This window comes from Oncorhynchus masou, chromosome 20, assembly GCF_036934945.1.
Source record: "Oncorhynchus masou masou isolate Uvic2021 chromosome 20, UVic_Omas_1.1, whole genome shotgun sequence".
Classification (NCBI taxonomy): domain Eukaryota; kingdom Metazoa; phylum Chordata; class Actinopteri; order Salmoniformes; family Salmonidae; genus Oncorhynchus; species Oncorhynchus masou.
Genome location: NC_088231.1, coordinates 279,685 through 293,866, shown reverse-complemented (window position 1 = coordinate 293,866; position 14,182 = coordinate 279,685). Strand labels below are relative to the sequence as shown.

Sequence of the window (14,182 nt, the reverse complement as noted above, 5' to 3'; positions counted from 1 at the left end):
CTCAACAAACTTGAGTGGCTTCCTTTCCTCATCTCCTTTCTTCTATCTGCACTGACGTGAAAGCACTTGCCCAGTGGGCAAAAATGGTTGTAAGGACGTTCATAATGACAATTTCAACCAGCTTCTGGTTATAACATGATTTCTGCTGGGTGTCAGGAAAAATGACATTTTTAAATACAGAAAGTGTGAAGACAATTTCATGTTTTTAATCTTCATGTATTTTTTCCTTCTTAAACAGCAGGTGCAATTTCCAACCATTGCTGTCCTCTGGTGACCCAGATCAGTATCTGATTAGGACTTTGAAAACAAAGGTGTTGCAGGTTTCATCTCCCAGGCTTAGAATTGAATAGCCCTACATTAGTGGTTAATAAAATACTTCAAGCTTCTTAAAAAGGGAAAATAATTCTGAAAGCCATTGTCATAAGAATGTGTCATCATCATGCGTGCACCATGTGTGATGGAACATCAAGGTGACCCCATTTTAAAAGGATTACATTAAAATGGTAGCTACCCATCTTTCCCACTAATTTGAGATTGAGGCATATACAGTAGCTGGATCTACATATCAGACAGTGTGGTGCATGGACTCATCTCACCATTAGACCACTTTTGAGGTCTGAAAACATTGTCACTTAAACGATTCATTTATTTTATTTATCTTAGTTGAATTCACTGACTAAGTCACTCTAGATAACAGTGTTGGCTAAATGACAAATGTAAATAAACTCTCTCAATGACTTTTCATGCAGTTTCAAGCTCACCAAGCACAGTGTAGGTAGGGGAAATTGACAGAGGACCACATTTCACAGAAGATCTTGTCACTGATCCAGCAGAGGAGAGCCAGAGCCCACCAAAACCCAGAGATAAGCCCCAACTTGAATACACGTGGGTTCTCACACCTGCAAACGCCACACAATAACATATTGGCAATGCATAAGTACCCACACAAAGACATATACGTGACACACACTATTTAAATGTTAGCAAGAAAACACACACACACAACACTTCATGGCTTGCTGTTAATGTCAATTCTATATTGACAAGAACTACAGCCAACACGAAACCACATGCCAGTACAACTTCCAGTAAATGCCCATACATATGACTTCTGATTGCATTTCAAATAAAAGAGCTTCAAACAATAGGAAGCCATGCATGTAAAAAGCAATGGGAAATTAAATATCACATTTTCATTTTAGTCATTAAGCAAATGCTCTTATCCAAAGCGACTTACAGGAGCAATTAGCGTTAAGTGTGTTGCTCAAGGGATTTTTCACCTCGTCTGTTTGGGGATCCAAACCAGCAACTTTCTGGTTACTTGCCTGTTGCTCTTAACCACTAGGCTACCTGCCGCCATAGTCAACTAAAATCCCTATACAGATTTTGAATCTGGTATAAAAATAATAACAAGCAGGTAGACTCCCCTCAGGTAAATGCTTCCAATTCAGTCAGTCAGACAGTAGTTGTGTACTGCCATTTACAAATACACACACTGCATGAGCAGTATTTAACTGAGCCTCAGTCTCATGTCACATTGACGGGCGACTCGGCCTGACGGGAAATGAAGTGTGGCGATGGGCCGTGTCGTGACGTGGTCTGTACTGGGACGAGAAAACATTAAATCCTCAACACCGACCACTTATCGCAGGCATTTTGCTGATATCGTTCATTACAAAAAGTAGGCTGTACTAGAGAAATGTGAAGTTTGCTAATATGGGTGACAGTTAATGGGACATTTGATGGCCACAACCATAAAACTTGTAGTAGTAGTTTAAAGGATAATACATTTTTTTTGAAACTGTGGTGCATATTAATGCTATAAAATTGTTCTATTTATCGCATCAATTCAGGTAATTTATTGCGATATGGATTTGTTCATATCGCCCAGCCCTAGTCTGTGCATCTGGCTAATTAAGCATAGAGAAGGGGAAACGCATGCACAAGAGAACAAGCAGTGAAAGAGGAAGTGCAAAAATAAAGAGAAGGGACAAAGAGTGTCAGGAAATAGAATGTCAGAAGAACTATGGTAGAACTATTAAATCATATCAGCACATTTCGATGCAACTTCGAGCTTGAAGGAGACATACGCATGTTAAAAAAAACACAGGGACTATTGGTAATGAAATGACAATGGGGTCGTTCCACAAAATGAGTGTAACTTGTTGAAAAAAATACACTTGATTTTAACATTGTCATGAAGTGCACATTTTCAACTTCATAACATAAAAAATAAAACAATTGTTTTCCCGTCTGAAGAAGTTAAAATAGGCCTATAGTAATTGAGTATTAAGTGCCAAATAAAGTAACAGGGTGGAGCGTAACAGGCCATAAATCAGCCATAAATCCCCTTGTGACAGGGGGAATGGAAGCTGGTTGTGTGCAACAGGGGAGGGGCAATTGAATGCAAGTTTGTTTGTTAAGATATATTTATTTTTGTAATAGTAACACCATATTGGGCTCCTGAGTGGCACAGCGGTCTAAGGCACTGCATTTCAGTGCTAGAGGGGTCACTACAGACCCTGGTTCTATCCCTGGCTGCTGTGATTGGGAGTCCCATAGGGCGGTGCACAATTGGCCCAGTGTCATCCAGGTTAGGGCTTGGCCAGGGTAGACCATCATTGTAAAATAAGATTTTGTTGTTAACTGACTTGCCTAGTTAAATAAAGGTTCAAATAAAAAATGTATTCAAATGAGAGTTCAGTTCATAGAACAGGGTTGATCTTAAAATGAGGGACATGTTTTTTTTAACATAAAAATTAGTCCCTAAATCACATGAAATAAAATTATAAATCTTCATAAATTACTTTTTCAAAGCAACAAAATAACTAGGGTTTTCCAAAGATGATGAAAACCGAGAAATCTGGGGAGTAAGTGAGTTAAAATCCTCCTAGAAGTCAGAGAGTGCACAAGGTGACATGCCAAAATGCAGATTTTTTTGTACTTTGTCCCTCCATCCGTCCATCCTTACACGCAAACTCAAACAGCCCTGACCCAATTTTGACCAAACTTGGTGAACGATGCATCTCGCCATAGAGATTCGTCATTTACAAAATTGCACTGATTGGCACAAGGCAGGAACTATGGTAATTAACTGAAATTTGTGAGTCACATCAGAGAGGAAGAGCCGAAGTACAGGGTGTGGTTTAGGGAAAGGGGGATACCTAGTCAGTTGTACAACTGAAATGTGTCTTCCGCATTTAACCCAACCCCTCAGAGATGTGCTGTGGCCTACCTTAATCGACATCCACGTCTTCGGCACTCGAGGAACAGTGGGTTAACTGCCTTGCTCTGGGGCAGAACGACAGATTTTTACCTTGTCGGCTCGAGGTTTCGATCCAGCAACATTTCGGTTACTGGCCCAACACTAACCAGCTGAAGAGCCTGGTACCCAGGCTAACTGTCTTCCATTTTTTAAGAAATGTCTTTTCATTGTTAGAGCGACTTGAGCATCTGGTCAATATAATGGATAGTCATGGGGGACGACATGTTTACTGTTGCCTTGTTCATATAACATTTTTGATTTATTGAATTTTAAAGGGCACTTAATTTAATTTAATAGGCTTTTAAAAATGCAATATTGGTGCACAATCTCTATTGGTGCACTCACCTACTAGCAACACAGGTACCAATCAATTAATGCAGACAAAAGACTAATCTCCATTGCGATGTAAACTCTTACTTACAGGTAACTGCCAAAATAAAGGAAATACAACAGTGTTTTAATAGGGAGTTGGGCCACCACGAGCCAGAACAGCTTCAATGCGCCTTGGAATAGATTCTACAAGTCTCTGGAACTCTATTGGAGGGATGCAACACCATCCTTTCACGGGAAATTCCATTATTTGGTGCTTTGTTGATGGTGGTGAAAAATGCTGGTCTCAGCTGCCGCTCCAGAATCTCCCATAAGCGTTCAATTTGGTTGAGATCTGGTGACATAGTGAAACATCAGCAAGTTGAGCTGTCTTTGTTACTGAAGCTCCAGCCAAACGTGCCCCAACAATCAACCCTCTTTCAAAGTCACTGAGATCTCTTCTTCTAGCAAAAATAATGGACAACTGGGTCTGGTCAGCATTTCTATATACTAAGCATGAGGAGATAATTCCACACCTGTGTGCAAGCACCTGCTTTCAATAGTCTGTCTGTCTGATGAAGCTACTCTCACCCCAAGGTATAAAAAGGAAAGCGCACGCAAAGATAATAGAAGCAAAGCAAAATGCACCACATATATTAAATAGTTCCCTTTTCAAGTGCTTCCCCGAAGTTACAACCAGGAATAGTCAGAGATCCTATATGTTCCTTTAGTTCAGGATGAGGCCATTCTAAACTGGGCTCAATGATAAAACATACGTAGAACACAAATCATGCATTTACAGTGATTTAAAAATATAAAAAAATTCACCCACTTAGCAAGATTATGAAGAAAATAAAAAAAATTGGTTTGAAATGTATTGCGTGAATAACAAATGAGTCTGTCACTATCATTAAATGTGAAGACATTTCAAATCAGTTCTCTAGGTTTAATTAAGGGATTAAACTAATCATGTAAACATTAATTCACTAGGAAGTCAGGGCACCATGGAAAATGTTGAGATTTAGAGTTATAATTTTCCGAATATAACGCTTCAGATATTTTAATATTACAGTCTTCTATTAATGAATTATTACCTCATCAGTTCTCATTACTGAATGTCGCAACCCCTTAGATATCTGCACAAACCCTAGCCTAAATCATGAATCAGCGATAGTTATACAGAATTGGCTTAATTATTTATTTACTAACTAACCACACAGAATTACACAACAAACAAACAAGTAGATATTTGGGTTACTACATTATACAAAGAAAAAGTCTCTAGCTGACGAAGCTAATATGACTGCTTGGTAGACAAAGGAAAGGGGTGGGGACTGAGAGAGTGGGAAAGAAATGGATTCACTACACACAGTTGATAATTATATTAATTGAAATGCTAATCCTTTTCACATGAACGGCCACTCATTCAAGAATAATTGCAATGTATATATTTATGCCCGTATGTCATTATTTTCTTCTCTGTTGGAATCGCAGTCAGTTCAGAGTCTCTGGTTAACTTCCCCAGAAGTCACAATGTCCTTCGTGGTTGTAGTTTTCTCCTTGGCTCTGGATAGTGTCTGTTGTAATGGATACGTCAGGTGTATCATGTTCTTAGATTAGATGTTTTGGGGGTTGTGGGTATTCTCGTCCTAGGTTTACGTAATTTCTAGCTGCAGACTAGTAATTCTACATCTAGGATTTGCTCTTATTCTGTAGTGTTTGATAGTCTCAGAGTTTAACCATTTCCAGCTGTGTAGCCAACACTATACGCGGTATGGTCTCCGTGGCCTATAGAATTGTAGCCATTCCAATGTGGGGACTCCATCCTGGCGTTCCATTACTTAATGTATATTTTGTAGGAAGTGGGTTTTATACACTGTGGAAGAAGGGGAGGTTCTATGACGCCTAATGTGATGTCTGGGCTCACGGGGGGGGGTGGCAATCGACTAGTTAATCTTTATATAAAAATCCATACGCTCATTTAGAAGGTTAACTTCGATATAGGGGGCGCTCTTTTAATCTTTGGGTAAAAAAACGTTCCCGTTTTAAACAAGATTTTGTCACGAAAAGATGCTCGACTGTGCATATAATTGACAGCGTTGGAAAGAAAACTCTGAAGTTTCCAAAACTGCAAAGATATTATCTGTGAGTGCCACAGAACTGATGCTACAGGCGAAACCAAGATGAAATTTCAAACAGGAAATGGCCCAGATTCTGAAGGCGCTGTGTTCCAATGTCTCCTTATATGGCTGTGAATGCGTCAGGAATGAGCCTACACTTTGTCGTTTCCACAAGCTGTCTGCAGCATTGTGACGTATTTGTAGGCATATCATTGGAAGATTGGCCATAAGAGACTACATTTACCAGGTGCCCGCTTGGTGTCCTCCGTCGAAATTATTGCGTAAATCTCCAGCTGCATGCATTTTTCCATTGTCTCCAGAGGAGAAACACAACTGCCACGAATGATTTATCATCGAATAGATATGTGAAAAACACCTTGAGGATTGATTCTAAACAACGTTTGCCATGTTTCTGTCGATATTATGGAGTTAATTTGGAAAAAAGTTTGGCGTTGTAATGATTGAATTTGTTTTTTTTTCTTAGCCAAACGTGATGAACAAAACAGATTTCTCCTACACAAATAATCTTTTTGGAAAAACTGAACATTTTCTATCTAACTGAGAGTCTCCTCATTGAAAACATCTGAAGTTCTTCAAAGGTAAATTATTTTATTTGAATGCTTTTCTTGTTTTTGTGAAAATGTTGCCTGCTGAATGCTAGGCTAATGCTATGCTAGCTATCAATACCACTTACACAAATGATTGTGTTGCTATGGTTGAAAAGCATATTTTGAAAATCTGAGATGACAGTGTTGTTAACAAAAGGCTAAGCTTGTGAGTGAATATTTCTTTCATTTCATTTGCGATTTTTATGAATAGTTAACTTTGCGTTATGCTAATGAGCTTGAGGCTATGATTACACTCCCGGATACGGGATTGCTCGACGCTAGAGGTTAACATCACATCTTTTCACAAATAGGTTCATGTTTAAACACATACATTTCACAATATTTAGATGTTTCACAACTTCCGGCGCCGACAGAGATGGCCGCCTCACTTCGCGTTCCTAGGAAATTATGCAGTTTTTTTACGTGTTATTTCTTACATTGGTACCCCAGGTCATCTTAGGTTTCATTATACAGTTGAGAAGAACTACTGAATATAAGAGCAGCGTCAACTCACCATCAGTACGACCAAGAATATGACTTTCGCGAAGCGGATCCTGTGTTCTGCCTTTCACCCAGGACAACGGAATGGATCCCAGCCGGCGACCCAAAAAAACGACTTTGTAAAAGAGGGAAACGAAGCGGTCTTCTGGTCAGACTCCGGAGACGGGCACATCGGGCACCACTCCCTAGCATACTTCTCGCCAATGTCCAGTCTCTTGACAATAAGGTTGATGAAATCCAAGCAAGGGTAGCATTCCAGAGGGACATCAGAGACTGTAATGTTCTTTGCTTCACGGAAACATGGCTCACTCGAGAGACTCTATCGGAGTCGGTGCAGCCAGCTGGTTTCTCCACGCATCGCGCCGACAGAAACAAACATCTTTCTGGTAAGAAGAGGGGCGGGGGCGTATGCTTTATGGTTAACGAGACGTGGTGTGGTCATAACAACATACAGGAACTCAAGTCCTTCTGTTCACCTGATTTAGAATTCCTCACAATCAAATGTCGACTGCATTATCTACCAAGGGAATTCTCTCGATTATAATCACAGCCGTATATATTCCCCCCCAAGCAGACACATCGATGGCTCTGAACAAACTTTATTTGACTCTTTGCAAACTGGAATCCACATATCCTGAGGCTGCGTTCATTGTAGCTGGGGATTTTAACAAGGCTAATCTGAAAACAAGACTCCCTAAATTGTATCAGCATATCGATTGCGCAACCAGGGCTGGCAAAACCTTGGAACATCGCCATTCTAACTTCCGCGGCGCATATAAGGCCCTCCCCCGCTCTCCTTTCGGAAAAGCTGACCACAACTCCATTTTGTTGCTCCCTGCCTACAGACAGAAGCTAAAACAAGAAGCTCCCGCGCTGAGATCTGTTCAATGCTGGTCCGACCAATCTGATTCCACGCTCCAAGACTGCTTCCATCACGTGGACTGGGATATGTTTCGTATTGTGTCAAACAACAACATTGATGAATACGCAGATTCGGTGAGCGAGTTCATTAGAACGTGCGTTGAAGATGTCGTTCCCATAGCAACGATAAACATTCCCAAACCAGAAACCATGGATTGATGGCAGCATTCGCGTGAAACTGAAAGCGCGAACCACTGCTTTTAAATCAGGGCAAGGTGACCGGAAACATGACCGAATACAAACAGTGTAGCTATTCCCTCCGCAAGGCAATCAAACATGCTAAGAGTCAGTATAGAAACAAAGTAGAATCGCAATTCAACGGCTCAGACACGAGGTATGTGGCAGGGTCTACAGTCAATCACGGATTACAAAAAGAAAACCAGCTCAGTCATGGACCAGGATGTCTTGCTCCCGGGCAGACTAATTAACTTTTTTGCCAGCTTTGAGGACAATACAGTGCCACTGACACGACCCGCAACCAAAACATGCGGACTCTCCTTCACTGCAGCCGAGGTGAGTAAAACATTTAAACGTGTTAACCCTCGCAAGGCTGCAGGCCCAGATGGCATCCCCAGCCACGCCCTCAGAGCATGCGCAGACCAGCTGGCTGGTGTGTTTACGGACATATTCAATAAATCCCTATCCCAGTTTGCTGTTCTCACATGCTTTAAGAGGGCCACCATTGTTCCTGTTCCCAAGAAAGCTAAGGTAACTGAGCAAAACGACTACCGCCCCGTAGCACTCACTTCCGTCATCATGAAGTGCTTTGAGAGACTAGTCAAGGACCATATCACCTCCACCCTACCTGACACCCTAGACCCACTTTGCTTACCGCCCAAATAGGTCCACAGACAATGCAATCTCAACCACATTGCACACTGCCCTAACCCATCTGGACAAGAGGAATACCTAGAGAATGCTGTTCGTCGACTACAGCTCAGCATTTAACACCATAGTACTCTTCAAACTCGTCACCAAGCTCGAGACCCTGGGTCTCGACCCCGCCCTGTGCAACTGGGTACTGGACTTCCTGACGGGCCGCCCCCAGGTGGTGAGGGTAGGTAACATCTCCACCCCACTGATCCTCAACACTGGGGCCCCACAAGGGTGCGTTCTGAGCCCTCTCCTGTACTCCCTGTTCACCCACGACAGCGTGGCCACGCACGCCTCCAACTCAATCATCAAGACGGCCTACAGGGAGGAGGTTAGGGCCCGCAGCAGCGCCTCTTCAACCTCAGGAGGCTGAAGAAATTCGGCTTGTCACCAAAAGCACACAAACTTCTACAGATGCATAATCGAGAGCATCCTGTCGGGCTGTATCACCGCCTGGTACGGCAACTGCTCCGCCCACAACCGTAAGGCTCTCCAGAGGGTAGTGAGGTCTGCACAACGCATCACCGGGGGCAAACTACCTGCCCTCCAGGACACCTACACCACCCGATGCCACAGGAAGGCCATAAAAGATCATCAAGGACAACAACCACCCGCTATCATCCAGAATGCGAGGTCAGTACAGGTGCATCAAAGCAGGGACCGAGACTGAAAAAAAAAATATATTTTATGACCGACCATAAAACAGTCGACTTTCTAGTCTATGAGAGAGAGCACGCTGTAGAGCGGACCCCCTTGTAACCTGATCCCTCAGATTGTCACAGGAGAGTTATGACAAGTCCTTCATGCTGAACAATGACTTCAAATTGTTAATAAAAACAATGCACTTAGCTTTTGACATGAGAGCGCTAACTGTTTTAGTTCAATGAGAGTGGGTAAGATGCTAAGCTATTGGCTCAGTTGATAAACAAGAGGGAAATGTTAACGGAGTTACAAAATCAATTGTGATGTACTAGAAGGCAGCAGGCCATGTTTCAAAGGGTCTCCTGCAGGAACTGTCATCCATTTAGCAGAACTACGAAAACAAAACAACAATATCAATGACTGGCCGTGTGAGCTATGTCAAGAATCAGAAACAAGTAGAACAATGGATGAATCAAGGCTAAATGCTTTAAGTGAGTCAGTCTTGTAGGAAAAGGAAAAAACATCATGCACCCACTTCCACACAGGTGCATATACACAAACCGACACGCGCACATGACAGGAATGGCCCTTTGTGCTGCTATTTGGAAGAATGTTATTTCCTTCAACATTGACAGCAACACACTATTGAAAAGGCTCAAAGTAACACCATGCAAAATAGGTGACACATAACCATAGTCAAAAATGTGGACTCTCCAAAATGTGACTAACTTGTTTTCTGTCTAAATGGTTTTCTGTGTGTTAACTGCTATTACACTCTAACCTAAAAACATTTAGAAATGTACTTAACACTGACTGAGTGTTGCCCATTACTGGTTGAAAATTACTACACTACAACATAGTGTTGTCACGATAGCAGTATCATGAAACAAGAAGCAGACTGAACTCCAGAGTCCACACCTGTTTTAGGTCACCAAGTGTGCCTAGTTTAGAAATAAATACGTGCCTCTGGATGACAACTCTTTTCCCTGGGAAATTGAGTCCACTTCATGTGTTGCTTACTTGCCATAAAACTTGTGACATCACTATAACATTACACTTGTCACTTTCGTAAAACACCGGAAATTGTTGATGCTTACATATTACCCAACACTAAATCATATTATTTGAGGTAAGGTTTTGATGTAGAATCCGCAAAGTGAGGCAAATCGCTATTTTCAATGCGAGTGAGAGGAAGACATTATCCCTGAGGCTCAACTTTGCGGCTTTCGCGTGCATACCCACACACGTCCACTATCGCATGTGCACACACACCGAAACACACCTTGTGGCCGCCTCATTAGATACAGTTTCAAAACATTCAGACGCCTGGAATACTATCTATTTCACATTCACTCAGCAACAGGCCACAAATTATTTTATAAAAAATGATCCTTACATTTGAGGGTGTATTCTTTCATTCAGATCCATTACATTCCAGTCAATATGAATTGACATTCATATCCAGAAGATTTTTTTTCCAATTAATGAATTACATTTCAATGCTCTTCCTGGAATGGACTTGACACCAACCCCGGTTTCTACATAGGCCTACAGTATAAGGCCCCTCAGAGAGAACTAACAACTCAATGTCAATGTGCCATCTTATTTAATGGATTCATAAATTATTTAATCTATGGAGGCTCTCAATCATAATTTAGCTGGACAGCAAACTCAACTAGCTGTAGGCCCCATACAATAGGACAGATTTGTGGACTCAAGTCACAAAATTGATGACTTGAGACTTGACTTGGAGTCTCAAGACTCGGGACTCGACTTTGACTTGAGACTGATGACTTGAAATTATCTGGCCATGTTTTGTCACTCATTTTGTGGCAGAGTCGCTAGTGAAATACAAATTGTTGTTCCATGTATAAATGGTATGGATATAGCAATTTGGTCTCCCAAGGGGAGGCTTTGCAATCTTGCTCTCTACCGGTGTCTGTCCAGATAGGGCAGGTTAAGCCTGATACAGAGGCTATTTATTTTGGGCTATTGCCAATGTATATTTTGTATGATATAGCACTTTCCCATCAACCTATCTTGCCTTCTGCTGATTTCATGTCCTTATAACTGCTACAAGGTCCCCATTTCACAATTGCCTAATCAAAATGTGTGAACACAAACAAAATAATGAAAAAGGCTGGTAGTCTCAATAAAAAGAAAAAAGAGAATGATTTTTAGTTGAACAAGTCATCGCATGTATAGATTTGATTTTTTACTTGACTTCAGACGACTTGAAAAAACTTTGCTCGACTTGAATTGACTTGCTCTTAAAAAAAAAAGTCCATGTCGTGCATTCTAACTAGGCAAGTCAGTTAAGAACAAATTCTTATATACAATGACGGCCTACCAAGAGGCAAAATGCCTCCTGTTGGGACGGGGGCTGGGAAATTGACTCGACCTGTTCTACTTGGGACTCGATGTGAGATGGATCTTGTGACTTAAGACTTGCTTGTGACTCGAATAATAGTGACTTGGTCCCACTTCTGCAACAGGATGTACCAGCTAGTCTATTGCATGTGATATTTGTTGGTGTTTGTTCTTAATAACTCACCTGTTGAAGTAAACAGTGAATCATTCTCACCTTTTGAGCTCAGTAATGAGCAGAACGGTGCAGGGGATACCCAGAGTCATCAGAGACACCGAGTTGATGACGGGCTTAACGAAGGCCAAACCAGTGGTGATCCCGGACAAGATGCCGATGACCACTTTGAACCTTGACCTGGAAGGTAAAGATACCTATATGACCACAGAGCAAAACATACTGGCAAAGCTGCATCTGCTTTATTTAGAATGTGATGAGCACTGGGAAGAGTGCGACATGAGAGTATAGTGCACAAACAGAAAAACAGTATAAAATAACAAACAGCTGTATATTGAGGTTTCAAATAGATGCAATTTATCTGAGGATTTGAAAAATCCTTTATTTTGATGTAGGACAGTTTAGCCAGGATACCCGTCCAAAGCCACCAACACAGGAAACACTTCACATCAATCCAAATGCACTGGATCAAAATGCAGTGTGCAATGGTAGGTCAAAAAAGTTCAGTAAAGTGCAAGCCCAGACCAGGCTGGATTTCAGAGATGTGATGGCTTTGGTTACAAAGAAGGACAAACAGTGCCTTCAGAAAGTACTCACACTCCTTGACTTTTTCCACATTTTGTTGTGTTACAGCCTGAATTTAAAATGGATAAAATTCAGATTGTCACTGGCCTACACACACCCCATAATGTTAAAGTGGAATTATGCTATTAGATTTTTTTATAAATTAATTACAACTGAAAAGCTGAAATGTCATTAATCAAGTATTCAACATCAGTGAATTTCAAATGCAGTTTCAACCACAAGGTCCAGAGAGGTTTTTCAATGCGTCGCAAAGGGCACCTTTTATTTGCATTCATTTAACCCTTATTTTACCAGGTAAGTTGACTGAGAACACGTTCTCATTTACAGCAATGACAGGGGGAAAGATTACAAGGGAGAGGAAGGGGGGATGAATGAGCCAATTGGAAGCTGGGAACGATTAGGTGGCCATGGTGGTATTGGGAATTTAGCCAGGCCACCGAGGTTAACACCCCAAAGTGTTTTTTGTAGTTTTTTTTTAGACCAGAGGAAAGAGTGCCTCTCCAACACCACTTCCAGCAACATCTAGTCTGCCACCCAGAGACAGACCAGGACCAACCCTGCTTAGCTTCAGATAAAAGTGGGATGCAGGGTGGTATGCTTCTGGCACCTATTGGTAGATGGGTAAAAATAATACATTTTTGAATATTGACTATCCTTTTGAGCATGGTGAAGTTACACAATCCAAAGTGAAATTAGTATCAATACACCCAGTCACTACAAAGATACAGGCGTTCTTCCTAACTCAGTTGCCAGAGAGGAAGGAACGCACTCAGTGATTTCACCATGAGGCCAATGGTGTTGTTAAAACAGTTACGTTTAATGGCTTGTGATAGGAGAAAACTGAGGACTGATCCACAACATATAGTTTACATTTTTTATTTATAGAGTACCAGTAGAAAGTTGACAAACTGATTTTAGGGTGTTTATTTTCACTATTTTCTACATCGTAGAATAATAATGAAGACATCAAATGATGAAATAAATCATATGGAATCATGTAGTAACCAAAAGTTTTAACTTTAAAAAAAGACTCTTTAAAGTAGCCACCATTTATTTGCCTTGATGACAGCTTTGCACTCTTGTCATTCAGTAAACCAGCTTCATGAGGAATGCTTTTCCAACAGTCTTGAAGGAGTTCCCACATCCGCTGAGTACTTGTTGGCTGCTCAACCCAATTGGGTTGAGGTCGGGTGATTGTGGAGGCCAGGTCATCTGATGCAGCACTCAATCAATCACTCTCCTTCTTGGTCAAATAGTCCTTACACAGTCTGGAGGTGTGTTTTGTGTCAGTGTCCTGTTGTAAAACAAATGATAGTCCCACTAAGCGCAAACCAGATGGGATGGCATGTTGCCGCAGGATTCTGTGGTAGCAATGCTGGTTAAGTGTGCCTTGAATTCTAAATAAATCACAGACAGTGTCATCAGCAAAGCACCCCCCACAACTTCTCCATGCTTCACGGTGGGAACTACACATGCGGAGATCATCTGTTTATCTATTCTCTGTCTCACAAAGACACGGCGGTTGGAAACAAAAATCTTGAATTTGGACTCAGACCAAATGACAGATTTCCACCGATCATGTCCATTGCTCGTGTTTCTTGGCACAAGCAAGTCTCTTCTTATTATTCGTGTCCTTTAGCAGTGGTTTCTATGCAGCAATTCGACCATGAAGGCCTGATTCACGCAGTCTCCTCTAAACAGTTGATGTTGAGATGTGTCTGTTACTTGAACTCTGTGAAGCATTTATTTGGCTGCAATCTGAGGTACAGTTAACTCTAATGAACTTATCCTCTGCAGCAGAGACAACTCTGGGTGG

At 41.5% G+C, this 14,182-nt stretch overlaps 1 protein-coding gene across 1 annotated transcript in view; it reads right to left on the bottom strand.

Moving 5' to 3' along the window:
• Positions 1 to 14,182, bottom strand: part of LOC135506644 (alkaline ceramidase 2-like) — a 32,354-nt gene that overhangs the window by 3,676 nt on the left and 14,496 nt on the right. Inside the window, exons 5-6 of the mRNA XM_064925962.1 lie at positions 11,824 to 11,961; positions 762 to 899 (exon numbers count right to left, since the gene is read on the bottom strand). Of these exons, the coding sequence (XP_064782034.1) occupies positions 762 to 899; positions 11,824 to 11,961 (276 nt within the window). The remainder of the gene's footprint in view (positions 1 to 761; positions 900 to 11,823; positions 11,962 to 14,182) is intronic.